This window comes from Diaphorina citri, unplaced genomic scaffold (assembly GCF_000475195.1).
Source record: "Diaphorina citri unplaced genomic scaffold, Diaci psyllid genome assembly version 1.1 scaffold11, whole genome shotgun sequence".
NCBI lineage: Eukaryota > Metazoa > Arthropoda > Insecta > Hemiptera > Psyllidae > Diaphorina > Diaphorina citri.
Window position 1 is genome coordinate 400509 of NW_007377450.1, and position 23550 is coordinate 424058.

Genomic DNA, 23550 nt, shown 5'->3' on the forward strand with positions numbered 1-23550 from the left:
AGGTATGTGACTTATAAATCTCACAAACATTTTCAATTATTTATTGCTACTTATTGTTGTTTTGTTAGGTAGGTACTTCTAAGGATCTAAGGTTATAACTTTATGAGTTTGTCCAACGCATAATATGTAGGTAATATGAATCATAATATATGATGGCATTTGACATTTTTGTATCTATAGGTTTGTAGGACATAAACATTGTGTTGTAATTTGTTTTGTTTATATTGCCTTCCCCCCCCAAATTTCAAAATAAATACACCGTAAGACCTCAAAAATAATAAATCAAGTCTCAAATAGTAACTTGGAAGGGGTGGAGGGAGGGCGATGAGATTTTAAAAACCTGTGATTTATTCGTGTGTATTAACAATTCATTTATCAAGTGAAATATGTACATAATATTATCGACATCAACACAAATAATGATAAATTACATTTATACATTATAATAATGAAACTTTCGCTTACTAAAGTAACTGTGAAACTAATACCAAGATAAAAGTGGCAATGTTTTCTGTGTAGGTACAAAATAATTTGAAAGAAGGACGTAGGATGTAGATTGTAGAACAAACATACAAAGTTACAAACTTCTACTCCGATATGTTTTATCGCGGATAAGACGAAATATTTCTTGCGTGGCACATTGTATTTGAAGCCTCGAATTTGGTGATTGACTCTTCTTTCAGCGAATCACTATTGGTATCCATTCTGGTGAGGTTGTCACGGGGGTACATAGGTAATATTATTATCGACATCAACACAAATAATGATAACTTACATTTTTTATACATTATAATAATGAAACTTTCGCTTACTAAAGTAACTGTGAAACTAATACCAAGATAAAAGTGGCAATTTTTTCTGTGTAGATACAAAATAATTTGAAAGAAGGACGTAGGATGTAGATTATTGTAGAACAAACATACAAAGTTACAAACTTCTACTCCGATATGTTTTATCGCGGATAAGACGAAATATTTCTTGCGTGGCACATTGCATACCTATCGTAGATACCAGGCGTTCATACAAACTTGAATTTTGTAAAAGTTTGTTTCTTGAAGTTTTGGAGTGGAAAACTTTCTACAAACAGGTACATAGGTAAGTACGTAGATATGTAATTATTGTAATAATTATAAATAAAATTATATACTGTAATTAAAATTTTAATAATGCAAACCCACCTCCGAAACAGTCGTCTGGATCCTGGGAATAGGTAATTTGGGAAATTCATTTTATTTCGAATAAAAACCACCAAAGTACTTTCTAGGACTACTTTTGAAAATGCAGAAAAGAGAGTATAATACCTGCCTATAGTAAAAGGTTTGGAAGAGCTGACGGCGATAGCACATTGAATATGTACCAGTTCGAAATGTTTCACTGAAGTTAAGCAACTTCTGAGCGTACTGCCAATCGCAGGCCTTTCTTGTCCCTATTCAGGATGTGTAAGGTTAATGTGAGTAGACAGGAAGCTTGTTGAGCACACACACACTATCAGGTAGACCTGACAGGTACGGCTGAAAAGGTCCGTCTCTCAGGTCTACCTGATACCTAATGAGCACACACACTATCTGGTTGACCTGATCAGTTGTACCTGTCATCAGGTCTACCTGATAGTGAGTGGCTGCCCTTAGGAATCATCATAGTAAAGATGCTCGAATAGAACTTATAGATGCCCTTTACCAAAGCAGTGGACAATTGCTAGTACCTACAACCTACTGTTGGTGAATCTTAAACAATGTTGACAAAATTCTATACATACCTCGGTCGGGATTGAACCCACGCCCTCATGTTTGCCAGGCGAGCATCTTCACCACTACACCCCTGATACAGGTAAATCTAATATCTTGAAGTAATCTTTAAATGTGCCTAATCTATGTTTAATGGCAGAGCTCCCAAGTCATGCCTCTTACGCCGTGCTGATCCCGTACAAAGGACGAGTCAACCACTAGTCCGTAATATTATTATGTCAGGATATTAATGTGAAAAGACCATTTTCAACTTACTTGTAGGCGGTTTCAGACACATTAATCCTACCCGGGGCTCCAGTTGTTTCCGTACGGCTGGTCAAATTGACAGTGTTGCCAAACAGACAGTAGCGAGGCATTCTATGTCCAATAACCCCCGTGACAACCTCACCAGAATGGATACCAATAGTGATTCGCTGAAAGAAGAGTCAATCACCAAATTCGAGGCTTCAAATAAAATTGATCTCGATGGCAAGGAAAACCTATACCCTTGACAAATGGAGTGTGCCTGAAGGCATGTGATGTGTTTCAATTCCAATCCTTCCCCCCTCCACGTCCATTATGTATGACAGAGTTAATAAATAAACAATGCTCTTATGTCATTGCTAATAAAGGCTTATTGAAGTCTGTTAGCATAGTAGGTAGGTAGAAATAAAGGCTTTATATGACATTGTGTACCAACCTATAAAATAATGGAAATCCAGGTCATTCTTTCAAAACATCAAAATACATTATAAAAATAGCTATACCTATGATGATGATGACTTACATAATAATCAAATGGAAATCAAACCGAATAAGGGTTATTGGAAGGAGGGACATTGGACGAAAGAACAACCCTTTGAATAGCTTTCAAAATGGTTTTTCCCTCATAAGGTCCCTATTATTCCTCACAAGGTCCTACGATTTAAAAGCACCCTCAATGGCAGAATTTATAGGTACCTATGTATTTTTCTACTTCAAAATGTTTGTACTTTTCTCTATAAGCTGATCGGGCATACTCTTTTGAGCAGTGCTACCAACTTAATTCAATTTCCTCTGAACAAAATATATCTACTAAATGTGTAACTCTGGCGAATTTTTAAAATAATTAATATCTTCTTTCCTGGTTAGTTACCACTTACCAATTATTATTTTGTTCCTAGATGCTTTAGTAGACTGTTCTTCATCTGTTATAAATACTCAAAATATAACCATTTATAGGTAATTATTTTATTTAGCTATCTATCTATAATCTACCTAGGTATATAAAGTTTACATTTATGAATCATCTCTGTAACAAGTTGTCTTTCTTCTTTCTTTCTCTTTTGAGAGTAAATTCATTTTACCCACCAGCTTTCTAATAATTAGAGAGTTATAAAACTCTGATAAAAGGGGGCCCTTGAACTCCCTAAATCCAAACCTGGGTATGGATTACACCTGCTTTCGCTCTAACTTCGTGCGACTTACACGCAAATCCTATGGACAAAACTACGGTATTTGTATGCAAGCTCTCTCTCTCTCTCTCTCTCTCTCTCTCTGTCTCTCTCTCTCTTTCTCTCCTTCTCTCTTTCTCTCTCTCTCTCTCTCTCTCTCTCTCTCCCTCTCTCTCTCTCTCTCTCTCTCTCTCTCTCTCTCTCTCTCTCTCTCTCTCTCTCTCTCTCTCTCTCTCTCTAATAAAAATGTAATCCAGTGTGGGTATAAGGTTACAAGCGTGAACACTATGAAAAAGTTCCTACCATTGGGTTCATTTCCTCACCCATAATATGTAGATTCTACAGGGTGGTGTCTAACATGTGGGGAAATTGACACATCCACTAATAATATATCTACCTCCGATTAAGGTACCAAATATTCCAGTTAACTCCACAGCAAATACAAAAAAAAAATCATAATAATATTGTCAAAGTACACAACATGACTTGAGAAATGTAAAATTGGTGGATATGTCAAAATTACACAACACTATTTGAGAAATGTAATGGTGGAGATGCCAAAACGACATTGCATTACTTAGGAAATGTACCTACCCAATATTAGTTTAGATGTCAAAACTACTTACACTTTTGAACTAAGAAGAGATAATACATATTATCAGTCCTTCGAAGCTTGGTAAAGAAATAGGGTAGGGACCACCCTTTATCTGGATGAATAAATTACGAGCTAAAACACAAAACAGTAGTAAAATTAGAACTAAGTGGGGGGGGGACAACTTACAGGAGCGACAAAGCTGGGGTACCGCGCACACTTGGCAACCACGCACTCTAGTGGTGGTAAGTTTTCAACACCGTTTGGCAACGTGGTATTGTTATTTCCTCGTAGTGATGGTAAGTTTTCCGTGTTGTATCCGAGTTGCTGTTAGTTTATCGGAGAGCCTTCCATGGCACGCTATGCCCGCGGGCACCGATTATTTTCCGCCGTGAAGATCGTGGTTTTTGTTTTCCTTTGGCGTGTTTGCTCGGGTGGTGAAAATAAGAAAGGTAAGTACACAAATGTGTTTCTTAAGTGTTTAGAAAATATAGAAAGTGGCAGAGTGAAGAATAACTTGGGGGAAAATTCTTTTGTTGAAAAGTTTCATCTGATCTGCCTCTGGCGTGTTTGCTCGGGTGGTGAAAATAAGAAAGGTAAGTACACAAATGTGTTTATTAAGTGTTTAGAAAATATAGAAAGTGGCAGAGTGAAGAATAACTTGGGGGAAAATTCTTTTGTTGAAAAGTTTCATCTGATCTGCCTTGGTAAACAGGAGGGTGCAGGTTCTATCCCGGACGAGGTATGAAATTTCATAACCAATATTTTAAAATTTTGACCACAACATAATTAGAGCTCTGAGGGTTTGTTGGTTGACCAAATCCCCAGGTACAAAATTCCCTTTCATCTTTCATCCAAGCTATCTAGATCTAGAACATTGTTATGCAGTGCAATGTTTCCGTCTGGTGAGCCTGTTTTTAGTAGCCTTTTCCTTTGTGGTATTTTAACCAGATCCTCAGTAGTCAGAGGCTGAGAACATCGCGAAATAGCCAGCAACACAATGTCCCAGAAACTTACCCTGAACGACGTTTTTATTTCGAGGTATTCCGTCTAATAAAGCAAATCCTAGTATCCAATTTGGGTCTAATAGGCTGATAACTGATAAGATTGGAGGAGTACCTAGGTATCACAAGATGAGAATTACATTTTGCCAAAGAGATAGAGAAATCTGAATTTCCATTATCAAAGGCTTTAGCTTTATCAACCTAAACTAGATGTCTACAGATACCTAATATAACAAGTCTGTGCTTATCAATATCTATAAAACTTTTTAAGAAGCCCTCAAACTTCGTTCCTATCCTTATTATATTCATAGACTTTAGCCATGTTTGTATTTGTTAAATCTATTTCATCACGCATCTAGTCTTTCTGATCACGATGGTTCTTGTTGTTTCAATTTCCATTTTATCATGTAAGTTCCTCCCCCAAGAGACTATTTTGATGACTGCCACGCAAGACGTACCGACTGGTACATTCTTACCCTCATCTTTGAAGTTTATGCCTTGTGTCTTTTTCGATGGAGAAATCACGCACTTTTCGAAGTCCCAAGAACTTTTTGAAGGAAATGCACTAGACTTGTTTGTTAACCCCCCTAAACGATAACATTAATATTAATTATTAATGCCACTCATACTATATTTATATAAATATAGGTACAATTAAGTATCCTATGCTTTTTGAAAATCTATATAGTGTCTAGGTACCTATGTCTAAACATCACAAATCCCTCTCAAACCCTTCGGTCGAAGATATCATTGGTACCTACCTAAAATAATAGGTATAGGTAAATTAATATTTCGAAATATACACTAGGTAGGTACATTAAGTCCTAGCTTATCAAAATACCTACATGTTACGCACATGCTATTACCTACATATACATGCTATTACCTACCTAGGTAGATAATTACATGCTGACAATATGTTTCAAATGATAATGTGAACACCAAAATAACTGCATATCGCGATACTCCAGAACAGCTTTGCTCAACAGTGCAGCCGAAGGTTTCCTATCAGCAAAAATTCCAGGGAGAGAAGGTACAGTTTGAGAAACGCTCAATAGACCCTCCATCCGAAAAATTCCAGGAAATAGCTCTCGTGATTTACTAGTAATGTTCTACATTAGATTTACCAGTAATGTTTGTGTCGTTAACGTTACGCATGGTGAGTTTTATCCTGACCTGATGTCAGCACTCCCCACACTTTTTTTAAGGTTGAAATACATCTAGGTAGTTCAATAATAATAACTGCCCAAGTACCAAATTAATCCATGTAGCTATGTACATAAATAAGGACGTTATTTATTTTAGTATTAGAAAGTAGATCATTATTAAAAAAGTGGAGCAACATATTCTATCCATCCGGATTTTGTCAGAATTAATCCATGTAGCTATGTACATAATAAGGACGTTATTTATTCATTTATTTTAGTATTAGAAAGTAGATCATTATTAAAAAAGTGGAGCAACATATTCTATCCATCCGGATTTCGTCAGCCATATTCACTAGTTATCTCGGCAAATATTAGAAGGGATTACCTCGTAAATTTTCCTACATTTGATGATTGAAGGGCTTCAGAAGTGGAGCAGAAACATAGGGAAAACATAGATAGAGGTGAAAGAGAAACATAGGGGAAATTGTATACTTACTCGTTACCTACTTAAATAAATAGGTAATAATCATGTATGTAGGTACATATACAAATGTACATACTATATGTAGGTAGGTAGTATTATCTTGACGGCTTCATTATTCAACCCCTCCTTAAAAAAAAAAAAAGAGTTATGCTAGAACTGACTAGCAAACATATTCCGAGAAGTCAAGTGCAATAGATTAGTAGAAAATGTTAGATATGTTGGTAAAAGGATTTTTTTTGGCTATTCACTAACGCAATCTCTATTAGACAGGAGGTTGACTGATACATGGTATACGGCTCTTTTTCGTTTCAGATGCTGACTTTCTTCTCCAGCATGATGGTCTCCGTCTGGAGCAGTTCCTCTGGACAGGCTCCAATTTTAAAATACAAATGCATATTGTGGTGCATATGACCAAGAAGTTGAGAAGCACCACCTTAATATAATAGATGATAGACAAATGCATATTAGAGATGTCGTATAGCTAGTCTATCTAAAAACACTAGTCTATCTAAAAACACTAGGTCGCGGGTTCGATTCCCGCACGGGGCGACCATTATTCTCAACACATAAGGCTCGTTCTCGGAACGGCGGGCTTTCTCATCTCTCTCCAACACAGTGGTTACAGCATTCTCTATCAAACATTCTCTCTCTCTAAAAATAATAATAATTAAAAAAAAAAAAAAAAAAAAAAAAAAAAAAAAAAAAAAAAAAAAACGCGAAGGGTTTATAACATGTATTTATAATAATTATGTTTATTTGAACATAACTGGTATGTAAAAATGATTGGATCACTACCCAGAGTTCACAACTGAGGCCGGCGTCTACAGGTTCATGAGGAAATGATTGTTAACCTACAAGTATGCTCGGAGCATTCTCCAAGCGTTCTCTTTTCAATATGAATTTGTAGTCCCGGGCCTTAGTAGGTCATGGTATGAGAATGTTTGATTCTAACGAGCTCTACCACTTAAGTGATAATAATAATAATAATAATAGCCTCTTGAGTGGAAGATAACCACTAGGCGTTCTGTACCACCTAACCCTTAGAGCTCCATTATTATGTGGTCAAATTCTCAAATAAATGAGGATAAAATTCCATACCTCGGCTAGAATCAAACCCACGCCCTCCTGTTTACCAGTCGAGCGTCTTGACTACTACGCCACCGAGGTACGGGTTACTTAGGTAGAAGTCTGGGCTTGGCTATATTTAGACGTGTATTTTTCTTGTGAGAGTGTGTGTGTGTTTTTTTTTCCTTTATCAACAATTTCCTCTGCTCTGAAGCTCCTTTTCCGTTTTTTTTTTTTTAGAAGAAAATACGGAGTTTAGTTACAAAATTTGAAACTAGGTGGTGTGGTAGGCGCTTGTAAACAAAACAACGCTGCTACGCCACCTAGTTCTAACTTTTGAAACAAAACCACATATTTTTCTTGAAACTTCAAACGAGGGGAAAAGGCCATCAAAACAGACGATATCTCAGATAAAGCAAGAAACTATCAGAAGAAAAAATTCATATGATTTAGGTAGAATTCTCAACATTTCGTTATGAAACTCTCAGTTAGTGATCCGTAACTTATAGTACAAAAACAAATAAAAACATACAACAGAGCAACTGATTTTATTAGTTTAACGTCACTTATTAGTTTAACGTCACTGTTTAAAGCTATGCCTACACCAAGTCGACGCCGTCGATCGATATCGACTGAAACCGTTTATACACTGCCTCGACAATATAGATTCACCTCGATCGATGGTCGATCGACGGCGTCGACTATGTTTGGACACAGCCTAAATGCTAAAGTTTTTAGTAACTGTGGGTATTTTACCCTCCGAAAGAGGGCCATTCGCTGACAAGCTTCCTGTCTACTCACATTAACCTTACACATCCTGAATAGGGACAAGAGTTTCTGAAGTGTACTTCTGGACATAAAAAAAATTAGCTTTCCCTTATAATTATGATGGATTGATTGGTTATTTAGGTAATCATGAAATTATTTTTACTTGATTAAAATAACTTGCTTAGTTTTTTTTTTTCTTTTTTTTTTTGTATGGACCTTTTACAATTTACACAATACATAATAGGATAACTTGACGCTTGGGTATTAGATACCCATCTGATTCACAGTTATAAACATCAAGATAGTACCTATCTATCTCTTTTTCTTCAAAATAACAAATTCACAATTTACATTACCAATGTTTCACATTTTGACACTCAAAGTTTAGGGGTTTTCCCTAAAATTTCCATTTTTCGCCATTTAAGAATAGAAATAGTTTTTGATATTTTACGAGTACCACCTGTACCATGCTTTTATGATCGGGGAATTATGACTTAAAAGAGTCCTTTTGAGGCCTTGAATTGCAAGAAAATGAGGTTCTTTTAATTGACCGATCTTTCAGAATATTTGTATGTGATTTGTGAAAATTATGTCCTGTGAATTTCAGAATGCGAGATCCAGAGCGGTACAATGCCATGTCTCAAGGTTAAGCAACGCCGAGTGTGGATTGTAATTGAACAATGCCATGCCTCAAGGTTAAGCAACGCCAAGTGTGACCTGCAAACAGGGCCTTGTCTTAGGATTAAATTTGTTAACCCTCTTCTTGTATCACTTCGAGGACTACAGTTAAGTAGCCTGCCTTGTAAGCGGTAGGTTACGGGTTCGATTCCCGCTCGGGCCGAACTTTATCCTGAACAGATAAGAGCCGCGCATAAAGTAAGGCTAAAGAAAGGTGAGAATTGGATTTCTGATTATCCAACACATTTTCCTCCTGTCATTTCAAAATTGGGCTACTTCATTTACAATTTCACACCATCCCAACTTTCCTAGAATTTCAAATTTTACATCACCAATGTTTCACATTTTGACTGACACTCAAAGTTTAGGAGTTTTTCCTAAAATTTCCATTTTGTCACCATTTTAAGAATGGAAATAGTGAGTGACACTGGGCTCCTCTCACGCGAGGGGAAGTAATAATTAGCAACTGGCACCGCTCATTTCTTGCTCCCAGGGCGCGGTGTTTCAAGACTCGAAATGCATGGGGGTTCCGGATTCGTCATCTTCCCCCTGCGAGTAGAAGGAGGTTGAATTGGAACAGGGGGGCGAGACTCAAAGTTTAGGAGTTTTTCCTAAAATTTCCATTTTGTCACCATTTAAGAATGGAAATAGTGAGTGACACTGGGCTCCTCTCACGCGAGGGGAAGTAATAATTAGCAACTAGCACCGCTCATTTCTTGCTCCCAGTTCGCGGGGTTTCAAGACTCGAAATGCATGGGGGTTCCGGATTCGTCATCTTCCCCCTGCGAGTAGAAGGAGGTTGAATTGGAACAGGGGGGCGAGGTTGGGCCAGGTTCCGCGGTGTATAGTTTCATTTCAGAGAGTTGCGCTTCGTTGAGGGAATTCTCTTCCGCGAGGTCTTCTAAACCGGGAGGTACCTGCAGGAGTCAAAGGAAAGGTAAGTTACTGGATGAATTTTATTTTGACTACCTGGGGGACTTTAACAGGGAGTAGACCAGCTTAGTCTGGCTGGGGGACTTTAAACAGGGAGTAGACCAGCTTAGTCTGGCTGGGGGACGGGAGTCGAAGGAAAGGTAAGTTATTATTATTATTATGTTAAGGCGGTCTCTTCCTGATCCCTTGTGTGCCGCGTCCATTTTAGTTAAGGACTATTGCACTGTATTGGATGCATTTAATTTTGTCTGGCTGGGGAACTTTGAACAGGGAGTAGACCAGCTTAGTCTGGCTGGGGGACTTTAAACAGCGAAGAATCAGGCAGAAATTTCCCCTTGTTAAAGAAATATCAAAGGTTAAGTGCGAATGGTATCCACTCGTAAAATTTCTTTTGACCAAATGTCAGACCAAAACAATCACCTGACGAAATATGCCGAAATATGACCGTCTGAACCCGGGAAAAGGCGAAAAAGAAGACTATTTCAAAGGAGAACATATTTGGGACAGCTTACTTTCGCATTAAAGGGTAGGAAAATTTCCACCCCATCAGGGATTCGAACCCAGTTACTCCAGGTTTAGGGTCAGTGCTCCTCACCACTCGACCGTAGAGGTGGGCTGATTACTACTATGTCATAGGAGTAAAGCTACTACTTACAGAGCAACGCCGAGTGTGACCTGCAAACAGGGCCTTTTCTTAGGGTTAAATTTGTTAACCCTTTTATTGTATCACTTGGAGGACTACAGTTAAGTAGCCTGCCTTGTAAGCGGTAGGTTACGGGTTCGATTCCCGCTCGGGCCGAACTTTATCCTGAACAGATAAGATAAACGAGCTTAGTCTGGCTGGGGGACTTTAAATAGCGAAGAATCAGGCAGAAATTTCCCCTTGCTAAAGAAATATCAAAGGTTAAGTGCGAATGGTATCCACTCGTAAAATTTCTTTTGACCAAATGTCAGCCCAAAACAATCACCTGACGAAATATGCCGAAATATGACCGTCTGAACCCGGGAAAAGGCGAAAAATAAGACTATTTCAAAGGAGAACATATTTGGGACAGCTTACTTTCGCATTAAAGGGTAGGAAAATTTCCGCCCCATACGGGATTCGAACCCAGTTATTCCAGGTTTAGGGTCAGTGCTCCTCACCACTCGACCGTAGAGGTGGGCTGATTACTACTATGTCATAGGAGTAAAGCTACTACTTACATAACTAGAATTGCGTTCAAATAATCAATTTTGATAGAACGCCATACCTCAGCTGGGCCCCAACCCACGCCCTCCTGATTACCAGGCGAGCGTCTTGACCACTACACGCACACCTCGGCAAAGACTACACTTACCTTTAGTTTGGCTAACTCGTCTAGTAAGAAGTTGAAGTGTCGTTTGAGAGCCAGCGTGTTAATATTCAGACAAAGACCACGGCCTGATCGCTTGTCATTGGTCTGAGTGTCTAGGTCTGAGATCCAATCCTTTACCTGAGCCACGATCTCCTTGCGTTTCATAGACCACGCCCCGATCGCTTGTCATTGGTCTGAGTGTCTAGGTCTGAGATCCAATCCTTTACCTGAGCCACAATCTCTTTGCGTTTCAACCAAAAATGAGTGTGAATCACCTGCAGGGGAGAATGATAGAGGAAATGCTAAATTATTCTATTCACTAGGGAAACTAAGGTACACAATAGGGCTGCCTGGAAGGGACTAACAAAAATCTGGTGGGAAATGCTAAATTATTCTATTCACTAGGGAAACTAAGGTACACAATAGGGCTGCCTGGAAGGGACTAACAAAAATCTGGTGTGAACATCACACGACTTTCCTTATCCTATTAAATTATGCTTATTTTGGTGTTTTTCTATTGTTACTTTTACAATATCTCTAACCGTTTAGTCAGTATAGCTGAAAACCGCCAAAAGTGGTCGAAAACCGCCAAATTGCGTTTCAACCAGAAATGAGTGTGAATCACCTGCAGGGGAGAACGATAGACGAAATGCTAAATTATTCTATTCACTAGGGAAACTAAGGTACACAATAGGGCTGCCTGGAAGGGACTAACAAAAAATCTGGTGTGAACATCACACGACTTTCCTTATCCTATTAAATTATGCTTATTTTGGTGTTTTTCTATTGATACTTTTACAATATCTCTAACCGTTTAGTCAGTATAGCTGAAAACCGCCAAAAGTGGTCGAAAACCGCCAAAAATCGGCCAAAATACCGAGACGTTTCATGCGGGCTGGATGGCACCGGTCGCCACTGGTTCGGACGTTGGACTCGAAATGATACGCCACTGTAAACTTGAACCCAGAACCCCCCGGCTCCTGTTCTGTTATCATGTCGTATGTGTCTGTACGGGGGGAGAAGTAGAATACATTAGGGTGTGAGAATGAGGATTTCAATTGTGTTAAGCATACATGCTTGTCACACATGTCGTTCCCCGCTTAGTATATTACGCTAAATTTCGTGTCTTGACTTGGACTCGAACCAACAAGATTCAAAGTACACCGTAGTTAGCACTGCACCACTAAGGTTGGTAATAGGGTGTGAAAATTTATGGAAATTACACCAATTGTTCACATTAGCCAACCTAGTTAGCTTGGCGCGCCTGCCTTGTAACCGCTAAGTTGCAGGTTTGAATACCATCCAGGGCGAACTTTATCCTAACCGGATAAAGTTCGTTCTCGGAACGGTTGGCTTTTTCTCTTTGCTTTTGGGACAATAAAACCTTAGCAGTTACAGTTCCCTCTATCAAACATCTTCTTCTTCCTGGCCTTTTCCAAATAGAATAGGGTCGGCGTTACTTATCAGTCAGTCTCTTTCAGGCAGCCAAAAAAGAAGATAAAAAAACTTCCACTCTGCCGGGAATATATCTCAACTTACCGAACTGCAGGGCTCGCATAATCTCCAGATATCTCTCTTCTAATGATTTGCGTGGTGGGGGACTCAGGCCTGGTCTCGCCTGTAACATACCAGGCATGGAACACAGGGAGGTATCACAGTGCTGCTCCTGTGCCACGGATTGAACTAACGATACCGTGCCTGAAAATAAAAATCAAATTATAAATTCCGTGTGGTAAAGCAGAGATTTTTTTTATGACTTTTTGTGGATATCACAGCATTACTAAGGGTCGAATTTTAAAACCGGATTACCTTTTAGGGGCGGTTAGGCTTAGAGTGTTCGGAGAGGTTTTAATATTTTTTTAAAAAACTACTTTCAGTTCCCGTCTTAGTTAGTCAAACTAATTGTCCAACATTACTTTCCCACAAAGAATAGCTCTCCTAGAAGCAAATCCTGACCAGGATTAAATGATAATCCGAGTTTAAAATTCGGCCCTAAGTGCCTCCTTTGCAATAAATTTCATATTTCTGTGCCCGATGTCTTAGTTAGTCAAACTAATTGTCCAACATTACTTTCCCACAAAGAATAGCTCTCCTAGAAGCTAATCCTGACCAGGATTAAATGATAATCCGAGTTTAAAATTCGGCCCTAAGTGCCTCCTTTGCAATAAATTTCATATTTCAATAATCTCTTTACACTGGTAATGTCGCCACTGGTCGCTACTCGAATGAAGTAGCTACTCAATTCTCCTCCCAAGGCTGAGTGCATCCCGAACTCCAAACACAGAGTCGAAAAAATTTCGACCCCGCCGGGAATCGAACCCGGGTCCTCCAGCGTGCGAACCTAGTGAGATACCCACTCGGCCAAGGAGGTTGCTTCCTATTGGAGAATAGAATAGAATATACCCTGTTTATACTACCGAAATGAGACTGAAAAGTCCCTTTACTCCCGCAGTCTAAACAAGGTCTTAGGTATTTGGTACAGAATAAATTCACAAATTATAAATAAAACCTTGCTTAAATTAAAAAGAAGGAATATAAGCAATATGGATTGAATGTTAGGCTTACCTCTAATATCGTCCACTAGGGTGATTAGGTCTTCATCTTGGTCTGCCCAAGATATTAATGTGAGCTTGGTGAACAAATATCATCAACTAGAGACGAGACTGGAGAATAGTGTTCAAAGTAAGTTCATATTTTGTCTGCCTTGTAAGCGCTAGGCCGCGGGTTCGATTCTCGCCCGGGGCGGATTTTATCCTGATGGGATAATGTTCGTTCTCGGAACGATTGAGCTTGATGAACAAATATCATCAACTAGAGACGAGACTGGAGAATAGTGTTGAAAGTAAGTTCATATTTTATCTGCCTTGTAAGCGCTAGGCCGCGGGTTCGATTCTCGCCCGGGGCGGATTTTATCCTGATGGGATAATGTTCGTTCTCGGAACGACTGGCTTTCTTCTATCCTGTCTTCTTTCTCTCTTTGATTTCGGGACGATAAGACCATAGCAGTTACAGTTCCCTCTGTCAAACCTCTTAAAAAAAAAAGTTCATATTTTTTCCAGTCAGCCTAGTTAGCTTGGTTAGTAGCGCGTCTGCCTTGTAAGCGCTAGGCCGCGGGTTGGATTCCCGCCCGGAATGGATTTAAACAGATAAGGTTCGTTCTCAATGTCAACGACTTTTTGTGGATATCACAGCATTACTAAGTGCCTCCTTTGCAATAAATTTCATATTTCAATAATCTCTTTACACTTGTAATGTCGCCACTGGTCGCTACTCGAATGAAGTAGCTACTCAATTGTCTTCGCAAGGCTGAATGCATCCCGAACTCCAAACACAGAGTCGAAAAAATTTCGACCCCGCCGGGAATCGAACCCGGGTCCTCCAGCGTGCAAACCTAGTGAGATACCCACTCGGCCAAGCAGGTTGCTTCCTATTGGAGAATAGAATAGAATATACCTTGTTTATACTACCGAAATGAGACTGAAAAGTCCCTTTACTCCCGCAGTCTAAACAAGGTCTAAAGTATTTGGTACAGAATAAATTCACCAATTATAAATAAAACCTTGCTTAAATTAAAAAGAAATCTAAGCATTATGGATTGAATGTTAGGCTTACCTCTAATATCGTCCACTAGGGTGATTAGGTCTTCATCTTGGTCTGCCCAAGATACTTTCCTATTCGGTGTCTGTACGGGGGGAGAAGTAGAATACATTAGGCCCATTAGGGTGTGAGAATGAGGATTTCAATTGTGTTGAGCATACATGCTTGTCACAAATGTCGTTCCCCGCTTAGTATATTGGTGGTGTAGTGGTCAAGGCGCTCGCCTGGTAAACAGGAGGGCGTGGGTTCAATCCCAGCCGAGGTATGGAATTTTATCCTCAATATAATTTGAGAATTTGACCACAATAATACTGCTGGAATAAAGGGACTTTTTAGTCCTATGCGAGCAGTATAAATAAGCACTATTATTATTATATTACGCTAAATTTTGTGTCTTGACTTGGCCTCGAACCACCAAGATTCAAAGTACACCGTAGTAAGCACTGCACCACTAAGGTCGGTAATAGGGTGTGAGAATTTATGGAAATTACACCAATTTTTCACATTAGCCAACCTAGTTAGCTTGGCGCGCCTGCCTTGTAACCGCTAAGTTGCAGGTTTGATTACCATCCGGGACGAACTTTATCCTAACCGGATAAAGTTCGTTCTCGGAACGGTTGGCTTTCTCTCTTTACTTTCGGGACAATAAAACGTTAGCAGTTACAGTTCCCTCTATCAAACATCTTCTTCTTCCTGGCCTTTTCCAAATTGAATAGGGTCGGCGTTACTTATCACCTTATCAGTCAGTCTCTTTCAGGCAGCCAAAAAAGAAGATAAAAACTTCCACTCTGCCGGGAATATATCTCAACTTACCGAACTGCAGGGCTCGCATAATCTCCAGATATCTCTCCTCTAATGATTTGCGTGGTGGAGGACTCAGGCCTGGCCTCGCCTGTAACATCCCAGGCATGGAACACAGGGAGGTATCACAGTGCTGCTCCTGTGCCACGGATTGAACTAACGATACCGTGCCTGAAAATAAAAATCAAAGCACAGCTCCAGAGTCAACTGAATGCAACACACCAGAGACCTTCTTCAGCAACATCGCACCAATCACAGAGCAGAAATCATCAAATATCACACAGAACGCACCAATCACAGAATAGAAATCATGGCGAATCGGAAATTAGGAAAGAAAACATGACGCACCAATCAGAAAGTAGATTGCACGGAGGACAAACGCACCAATCACAGAAAAGGAATTACGAATCAGAAATACGGACACATGAGTTACAACATGGTTTGCACCAATTACAACCATTGGGTGAATCTGCTGGACTCAACCATCACTCTCATCCTTCAGTCAGACCGAAAGAACTTGCGTACCTCAAAGTAGCAAACTCGTTCTCGGAACGGCTGGTTTTCTCCTATTCTGTCGTCCTTCTCTCTTCGCTTTCGGGAATATAAGACCTCAGCCGCGACAGTTCCCTTTATACATAAAAATAGAAAGTAAACAATCCTTGTCATTTCCTTTACAGATATCAAATCTCTTCAAGACGAGCTCTCGAACAAGGACACTCTCATCTCACACCTCCATCGTGAACTTCAAGAACAGAAACTACTCAACAAACATCTCAATCAGCAAGTTGCGCAACTTAACAAACAAGTAACACTTAACCAACATCTAAGTCAAAAAGTGGCACAACTAACCAATGAAGTAACAGAGAACAAATATCTTAATCAGCAGGTGGCACAACTCAATGATCAAGTAGCACTTAACCAACATTTGAGTCAACAAGTAGCACAGCTCCAGAGTCAACTGAATGCAACACACCAGAGACCTTCTTCAGCAACATCGCACCAATCACAGAGCAGAAATCATCAAATACCACACAGAACGCACCAATCACAGAATAGAAATCATGGCGAATCGGAAATTAGGAAAGAAAACATGACGCACCAATCAGAAAGTAGATTGCACGGAGGACAAACGCACCAATCACAGAAAAGGAATTACGAATCAGAAATACGGACACATGAGTTACAACATGGTTTGCACCAATTACAACCATTGGGTGAATCTGCTGGACTCAACCATCACTCTCATCCTTCAGTCAGACCGAAAGAACTTGCGTACCTCAAAGTAGCAAACAACACGGTAAGTTCTGATGAAAAAGAATTGCATTACCCTAAAGTGGGACTTGGATACCCTCAAGCAAGAAACACGAGTAGTCCTACACAAAGAGAACTTAAATACCCTAAAGTAAAACACGAGTACCCTAAACACAACAAGTCTGTGAGAGACACAGCAAGTCCGGGACATCAAATGACAAGTCCAAAGGAAAGACACATCCGCCACCGAGGACCACTACGCCACCGAGGCAAATATAAGCAATATGGATTGAATGTTAGGCTTACCTCTAATATCGTCCACTAGGGTGATTAGGTCTTCATCTTGGTCTGCCCAAGATACTTTCCTATTCTTCGCCTCTACACTGCCATTCCCACCTCCGACACTGCTACTGGTTGCTACTTTGGTGCTCTTCGATTTGCCACTGGCGTCATTAGATCTGAAATGAGATTTCCCATTAATTATTTATTTGTGGTGAATCAAACAAAAATTGTAAAGAGGAATTTTGGCAAACATTCGACGACTCATAAAGTGATTATTTAAAAGGGTGAAACAGTAATTGTGATTCAAATAAAGTGATTATTTAAAAGGGTGAAACAGTAATTGTGATTCAAAGTCCAAATAGACAAACAGTGTACCTTGCTTCTATGGATGTAAGACCACAATTCAATCAGCCTGGGTACCGGCCTACAGCTGGAGATGGGGTAAACACACGCCACAGAAAATATGTGAGTCCCAAGTCTAGAAATGACGGAAGTCCAGACCAGAAAGAACAAACTAAGTACAGAAATATTGCCTGTACGACTACTAGAGCACTGTACGGACAAAGTACCAGAGATCGACTACGGAATAAAATGATTGTTTAAAATGGTGAAACAGTAATTGTGATTCAAACAAAGTGATTATTTAAAAGGGTGAAACAGTAATTGTGATTCAAATAAAGTGATTATTTAAAATGAGTCCCAAGTCTAGAAATGACGGAAGTTCAGACCAGAAAGAACAAACTAAGTACAGAAATATTGCCTGTACGACTACTAGAGCACTGTACGGACAAAGTACCAGAGATCGACTACGTTCGATTAACAGAGAAGAGGCCGGACCGACAACTAGAGCAACTGTTAGTCCAAGTACCAGAGATCGACCACGTTCCATTAACAGAGAAGAGGCCGGTCCGATTACTAGAACACCGGCCAGGCCAAGTACCAGAGATCGTCACGTTCCCTCCAGAGCAGACCTTGTGTTTGGTCACGTGACCAGTACACCACAGGTTAAACCCATCCTTAACCCTCAGTTCGACGATATTGTGGCAGATCTGTTTTTCCCATGACACGAGGGTAGCTCCTGTGAGAGACAGGATATTACGAACCCTCGCATATCATGAGGAGCGAAACAAAATACTCAAGGGTTAATTGAGCGAATAGATTCACGCAAGCGAAAGAAGCTTTGTGAGATACGATAAAAAAAATCTATACCTCTATTATCTATGTTCTTTTCTTTTTATCTACACATCTTTTTCCTAGCCTTTTCCTATTTATATAGCGTTTGCGTTTGTCAGTCTCTTCCAGGCAGCCCTATTGGTGTACCTCATGTATTGATAACTTTTTCTCACCCAAATGTTGATTTACACAAAATCTATACCTGATGCTACCATGAAAATCGACTTTTTCCGGGAATTTTCGCTACATGTCTATTTCACTATAAGGGGATCATATTGCCATATGCGGTCACAATAAATAGAAACAACTAAGTTCACGTGAAATTCATGTTAACAAGGCCCCCCCCAGAGGAGGTATATTTTTCATTACAACGGCAATAGTAGGAGAGGATTTTTTTTTCCTGCACGAGTTAATTTAGGTATAGAGCTCTTCCACAAAAAAAAAAAAATGTCATTAGATCTGAAATGAGATTTCCCATTATTTATTTGTGGTGAAGCAAACAAAAATTGTAAAGAGGAATTTTGGCAAACATTTGACTACTCATAAAGTGATTGTTTAAAATGGTGAAACAGTAATTGTAATTCAATAAAGTGATTATTTAAAAGGGTGAAACAGTAATAATTGTAATTCAAATAAAGTGATTATTTAAAAGGGTGAAACAGTAATTGTAATTCAAATAAAGTGATTATTTAAAAGGGTGAAACAGTAATTGTAATTCAAATAAAGTAATTATTTAAAAGGGTGAAACAGTAATTGTAATTCAAATAAAGTGATTATTTAAAATGGTGAAACAGTAATTGCAATTCAAATAAAGTGATTATTTAAAAGGGTGAAACAGTAATTGTAATTCAAATAAAGTAATTATTTAAAAGGGTGAAACAGTAATTGTAATTCAAATAAAGTGATTATTTAAAAGGGTGAAACAGTAGTTGTAATTCAAATAAAGTGATTATTTAAAAGGGTGAAACAGTAGTTGTAATTCAAATAAAGTGATTATTTAAAAGGGTGAAACAGTAGTTGTAATTCAAATAAAGTGATTATTTAAAAGGGTGAAACAGTAGTTGTAATTCAAATAAAGTGATTATTTAAAAGGGTGAAACAGTAGTTGTAATTCAAATAAAGTGATTATTTAAAAGGGTGAAACAGTAGTTGTAATTCAAATAAAGTGATTATTTAAAAGGGTGAAACAGTAGTTGTAATTCAAATAAAGTGATTATTTAAAAGGGTGAAACAGTAGTTGTAATTCAAATAAAGTGATTATTTAAAAGGGTGAAACAGTAGTTGTAATTCAAATAAAGTGATTATTTAAAAGGGTGAAACAGTAGTTGTAATTCAAATAAAGTGATTATTTAAAAGGGTGAAACAGTAGTTGTAATTCAAATAAAGTGATTATTTAAAAGGGTGAAACAGTAGTTGTAATTCAAATAAAGTGATTATTTAAAAGGGTGAAACAGTAGTTGTAATTCAAATAAAGTGATTATTTAAAAGGGTGAAACAGTAGTTGTAATTCAAATAAAGTGATTATTTAAAAGGGTGAAACAGTAGTTGTAATTCAAATAAAGTGATTATTTAAAAGGGTGAAACAGTAGTTGTAATTCAAATAAAGTGATTATTTAAAAGGGTGAAACAGTAGTTGTAATTCAAATAAAGTGATTATTTAAAAGGGTGAAACAGTAGTTGTAATTCAAATAAAGTGATTATTTAAAAGGGTGAAACAGTAGTTGTAATTCAAATAAAGTGATTATTTAAAAGGGTGAAACAGTAGTTGTAATTCAAATAAAATGCAAGTCTAACATATCCAATAACATTGCTTTTTCTTGCTGAATAATGTGTGAATTCTTTAGGAAATCGATTTTTTTTGGGCAGTATTCCCGCACATTAGACTTTCACAGTCAATTTAAATGCTTTTTTTAAAGCACCTCGGCTTCGCTTTCGCACAACTTCTTTTACATCCATACCTATCCGAAAACGAAAAATTTTGTCAATTTTTTCGCCCTGGCCGGGATTTGAACCCAGCACCTCCAGGTTGAGAGTCAGGGCTCTAACCACTCGGTCACGGAGATGTGCAGCGTATGACAGGGATTTTCTCTTTACTTACTTGAGTCTAGACAGATAGATATCGACACAGGACTTCATGTTACATAGTAGAACATAGATAGAGGCGGAGTCAGACATATGGGCGGGGCCAGGGGTGTCAGGGGAGGGGGGTAGGAGGAGGGGGGCTAGCTCTAGGTCACGGGCCATGGCTCGGATCAGCTCTAGGACACCCTTGTACAGGGGAATGTGACGCGCCATGTCCAGAACTGAAAACAGAAAATACGAGGCGTAAAAATAAAGCTTTGATTTTTGGATATTTACTAAACACAAACAAAGTATTTAGCGTTCGAACTCTCTATTAGAAGATGAAAGTGTGAAATGTTGCAAAAATATAACGTGTCCGTCAATTGTTGCAGCTTTTTCACGTGAAAACTATACCTGAATAAACGCATGAGGTCTAAACACATACTGAAACTGTGATCCATAGTTCTATATATCTACTAGCTGAATTCCGTCGCTTCGCTCCGAAATCCCGCTAATTCATCCCGAGGCATGGCCAAACTTGTAGAAAAGGCATGGCCGAACTTGTAGAAAATAATAAAAAATACGATCGCGCTGCGCGCTCCCCCTTGTACAGGGGAATGTGACGCGCCATGTCCAGAACTGAAAACAGAAAATATGAGGCGTATAAGTAAAGCTTTGATTTTTGGATATTTACTAAACATAAACAAAGTAATTAGCGTTCGAACTCTCTATTAGAAGATGAAAGTGTGAAATGTTGCAAAAATATAACGTGTCCGTCAATTGTTGCAGCTTTTTCACGTGAAAACTATACCTGAATAAACGCATGAGGTCTAAACACATACTGAAACTGTGATCCATAATAAGGAGATTTTAGCTATCAAAAATTGATCATATCTCAGGATCGGTTTAGATTTTCGCAAAATCATTTCTTATTGCACACCTAGACCATAAAAGGAATATTCCTACCAAATTTCACCTTTCTAGGTGTTGTGGTTCACGAGATAGAGCGATCAGTGTGTGAATATGAAATGTGAATGAGTGAATGGATCTTGATTTTATAATATAAGATTTCGTTCAAAATTACTCCAACTGAAAACACCTTCAGATCACAACTTTCAGCCACTCTCCCTAAGCTCCCTCAGCTTTGGAAAATTTGTTATTTATTTTTGTAATAAAAATGGGAATGCTTTTTTTCTTGAAATTTGACAGGTCTAAAGGGAGACCCGAGACCCTTTTAGAATTGAAATAGGTCATTAGGTGAGCCAAAATAATAATCTGTCTTTACTAAATAGATCAGTTGCGCTTACTTGGGTGAGGTTTCAAAGTCATAGAGCAGGAAAAATGAGGACCAAAGGAATTTTTCTTTTTCTTCTACGACTTCTAGATCCCGAGATAAATCGATTAATTTCGTTCAAAATTACTCCAACTGAAAACACCTTCAGATCACAACTTTCAGCCACTCTCCCTAAGCTCCCTCAGCTTTGGAAAATTTCCCACTGTGTAAAACCAACACACTTGGACTTAAATTTTAACGTTAACCCATTCGTACCCAACCCTCCGGGGGTGCCAGAAGCTCGGGCCCCTAGGATGTAAATGAGCAGGCATGGACGGCAAGAGGTTAATTTGGATCCTTCAGATCAAGTGAAGGTGACTCTACTTATTGAACCAGTTAGACAGCAGATCAAGATAACAGGAGAACAGAACAAACGCCGAGAAAAACGAGAGAAGCTAGAGCAGCAACTGAAATCTATTCAGGTAATCATCTAGGCCCAGCCTAGTTAGCTTAGTTGGTAGTGCGTCTGCCTTGTAAGCGCTAGGCCACGGGTTCGATTCCCGCCCGATGCGGATTTTATCCTGACGGGATAATGTTCGTTCTCGGAACGGCTGGCTTTCTCCTATCCTGTCTTCCTTCTCTCTTCGATTTCGGGACTATATATCGGCTATTAGATATATATCGGCGCTTCGGATTTCGGCTACTAATTAATAAAATATTTAAATTTCAATTTACAACAGATTCTATTTATTTATTTTTCCGAAGTTAACCTTTATGTGATGATCGGGTCAAAAGTGACCCATTTGCAACTTTGACGGGCTATGGTTTTGAAGTGGTATGCAGTAGGATATTGCGATTTGGTGACTTATACTAATTTAGAGTATTTTGTAGCATATCCAAAAATGAAGTTTCTGCGATGCGTAGGACCCGAAATAATCTACCTGTGTACGTTCGTCGCGTTCGGGTCATTTTTGACCCACATGGGAAAATGCATGTAAATATAGAATTGTTGTTGTTGTTGTTGTTGTTGTTGTTGTTGTTGTTGTTGTTGTTGTTGTAGCGGCTTTAGCTTTCGCCGAATGGCGATAGCAGAATAAAGAAAAGATGTCTTTTTGTATCTGCTATACACCGGGGTGATGGTCTCTAGCTCTAGCCATGTTAAATTGGCTCGCTCGTCCTGAACCGCAGTCAACCATCGTGAGGACTTGTGCTTGGTCTTTAAAAGCAGAGAGAACCCTTTGAAGAACTGCCAGCTTGCTAGGCTGGTTAGGGTTAGCTAAGAACCCTTTGAAAAACTGCCAGCTAGCTAGGCTGGTTAGGGTTAGCTGTTCTCCTCCCTGTTTATAGTCCCACAGCCAGACGCTAGTCTTCTCTCTGTTTAACGTCCCCTAGCCCCTAAATATAGAATCATACCTAAATACCTATGGTTATTTATTTTTGTAATAAAAATGGGAATGCTTTTTTTCTTGAAATTTGACAGGTCTAAAGGGAGACCCTTGTAGAATTGAAATACTCGTAGATCATTAGGTGAGCCAAAATAATAATCTGTCTTTACTAAATAGAAAAATAGATCAGTTGCGCTTACTTGGGTGATGTTTCAAAGTCATAGAGCAGGAAAAATGAGGACCGAAGGAATTTTTCTGTTTCTTCTACGACTTCTAGATCCCGAGATAAATCGATTAAAAAAATACCGGTAAATCGTGAACTTTGACGTCACGGCATACGCTCCCGTAGGCGAAGACGTCACATCAAATGTCCCGAGCAAAGATCCCTCGCAGGCAACGCATAAATGTGTTTGTGCGCATACGTTTCTGCGCAGTTCTTTCTGCTCCTCCGCTAGCGCGCTTGGCGGGTAGCGCGTCTGCCTTGTGAGCGCTAGGCCACGGGTTCGATTCCCGCCCGGGGCGGATTTTATCCTGATGGGATAATGTTCGTTCTCGGAACGGCTG

The 23550-nt window shown here is 39.0% G+C and overlaps 4 protein-coding genes and 2 long non-coding RNA genes across 9 annotated transcripts in view; 3 read left to right on the forward strand and 3 right to left on the reverse strand.

Moving 5' to 3' along the window:
- Positions 1-3985: 3985 nt before the first annotated feature.
- Positions 3986-6754, forward strand: LOC113466221. The gene is made up of 2 exons (XR_003390686.1): positions 3986-4201; positions 6698-6754. It is a non-coding gene; the product is annotated as an uncharacterized LOC113466221 (long non-coding RNA).
- Positions 6755-9522: 2768 nt separating this feature from the next.
- Positions 9523-11328, reverse strand: LOC103506343 (baculoviral IAP repeat-containing protein 6-like). Its single transcript, XM_008470729.3, has 2 exons — positions 11167-11328; positions 9523-9813 (listed from the first exon to the last, which is right to left on the reverse strand). The coding sequence occupies exons 1-2, from the start codon at positions 11326-11328 to the stop codon at positions 9634-9636; spliced, it is 342 nt and encodes a 113-aa protein (XP_008468951.1). The 3' UTR covers positions 9523-9633.
- Positions 11325-20789, reverse strand: LOC103506354 (baculoviral IAP repeat-containing protein 6). The gene is made up of 6 exons (XM_008470740.1): positions 20774-20789; positions 20366-20570; positions 17119-17270; positions 15574-15732; positions 12033-12169; positions 11325-11438 (listed from the first exon to the last, which is right to left on the reverse strand). Exons 1-6 carry the CDS (start codon positions 20787-20789, stop codon positions 11325-11327), a joined length of 783 nt encoding a protein of 260 aa, XP_008468962.1.
- Positions 15811-16912, reverse strand: LOC113466224. The gene is made up of 2 exons (XR_003390688.1): positions 16838-16912; positions 15811-16086 (listed from the first exon to the last, which is right to left on the reverse strand). It is a non-coding gene; the product is annotated as an uncharacterized LOC113466224 (long non-coding RNA).
- LOC103506173 lies at positions 17452-18289 on the forward strand. 4 transcript variants are annotated; one of them, XM_008470568.2, is made up of 2 exons: positions 17452-17668; positions 17968-18289. In XM_008470568.2, the coding sequence occupies exons 1-2, from the start codon at positions 17479-17481 to the stop codon at positions 18156-18158; spliced, it is 381 nt and encodes a 126-aa protein (XP_008468790.1). In that variant the 5' UTR covers positions 17452-17478; the 3' UTR covers positions 18159-18289. The 4 variants fall into 4 exon arrangements, with proteins under 4 accessions (XP_008468790.1, XP_008468797.1, XP_008468782.1 ...); XM_008470575.2 differs by having other exon boundaries at positions 17452-17663; positions 17891-18289; XM_008470560.2 differs by having other exon boundaries at positions 17452-17663; positions 17963-18289.
- A 993-nt stretch (positions 20790-21782) lies between the features above and the next one.
- The window catches only part of LOC103506363, a 6116-nt gene continuing 4348 nt past the window's right edge, over positions 21783-23550 (forward strand). The window contains exon 1 of the mRNA XM_008470750.3: positions 21783-22083. Coding sequence (XP_008468972.1) covers positions 21922-22083 — 162 coding nt within the window. The 5' untranslated portion in view covers positions 21783-21921. The remainder of the gene's footprint in view (positions 22084-23550) is intronic.

Bases quoted from the DNA above. Each gene is read 5' to 3' on its own strand.
- LOC103506343 (XM_008470729.3), bottom strand. From the start codon at position 11,328: ATGAAACGCAAGGAGATCGTGGCTCAGGTAAAGGATTGGATCTCAGAC. The intron at 9,814-11,166 runs GTAAGTGTAGTC...TGACTCCTGCAG, and splicing joins ACGAGTTAGCCAAACTAAAG to GTACCTCCCGGTTTAGAAGA.
- LOC103506173 (XM_008470568.2), top strand. From the start codon at position 17,479: ATGGATGTAAGACCACAATTCAATCAGCCTGGGTACCGGCCTACAGCT. The intron at 17,669-17,967 runs ATCGACTACGGA...CAAGTACCAGAG, and splicing joins GTACGGACAAAGTACCAGAG to ATCGACCACGTTCCATTAAC.
- LOC103506354 (XM_008470740.1), bottom strand. The intron at 17,271-20,365 runs GTAAGTAAAGAG...ATCTCATTTCAG, and splicing joins ATCTATCTGTCTAGACTCAA to ATCTAATGACGCCAGTGGCA. The intron at 15,733-17,118 runs GTAAGCCTAACA...TTTTATTTTCAG, and splicing joins CCTAGTGGACGATATTAGAG to GCACGGTATCGTTAGTTCAA.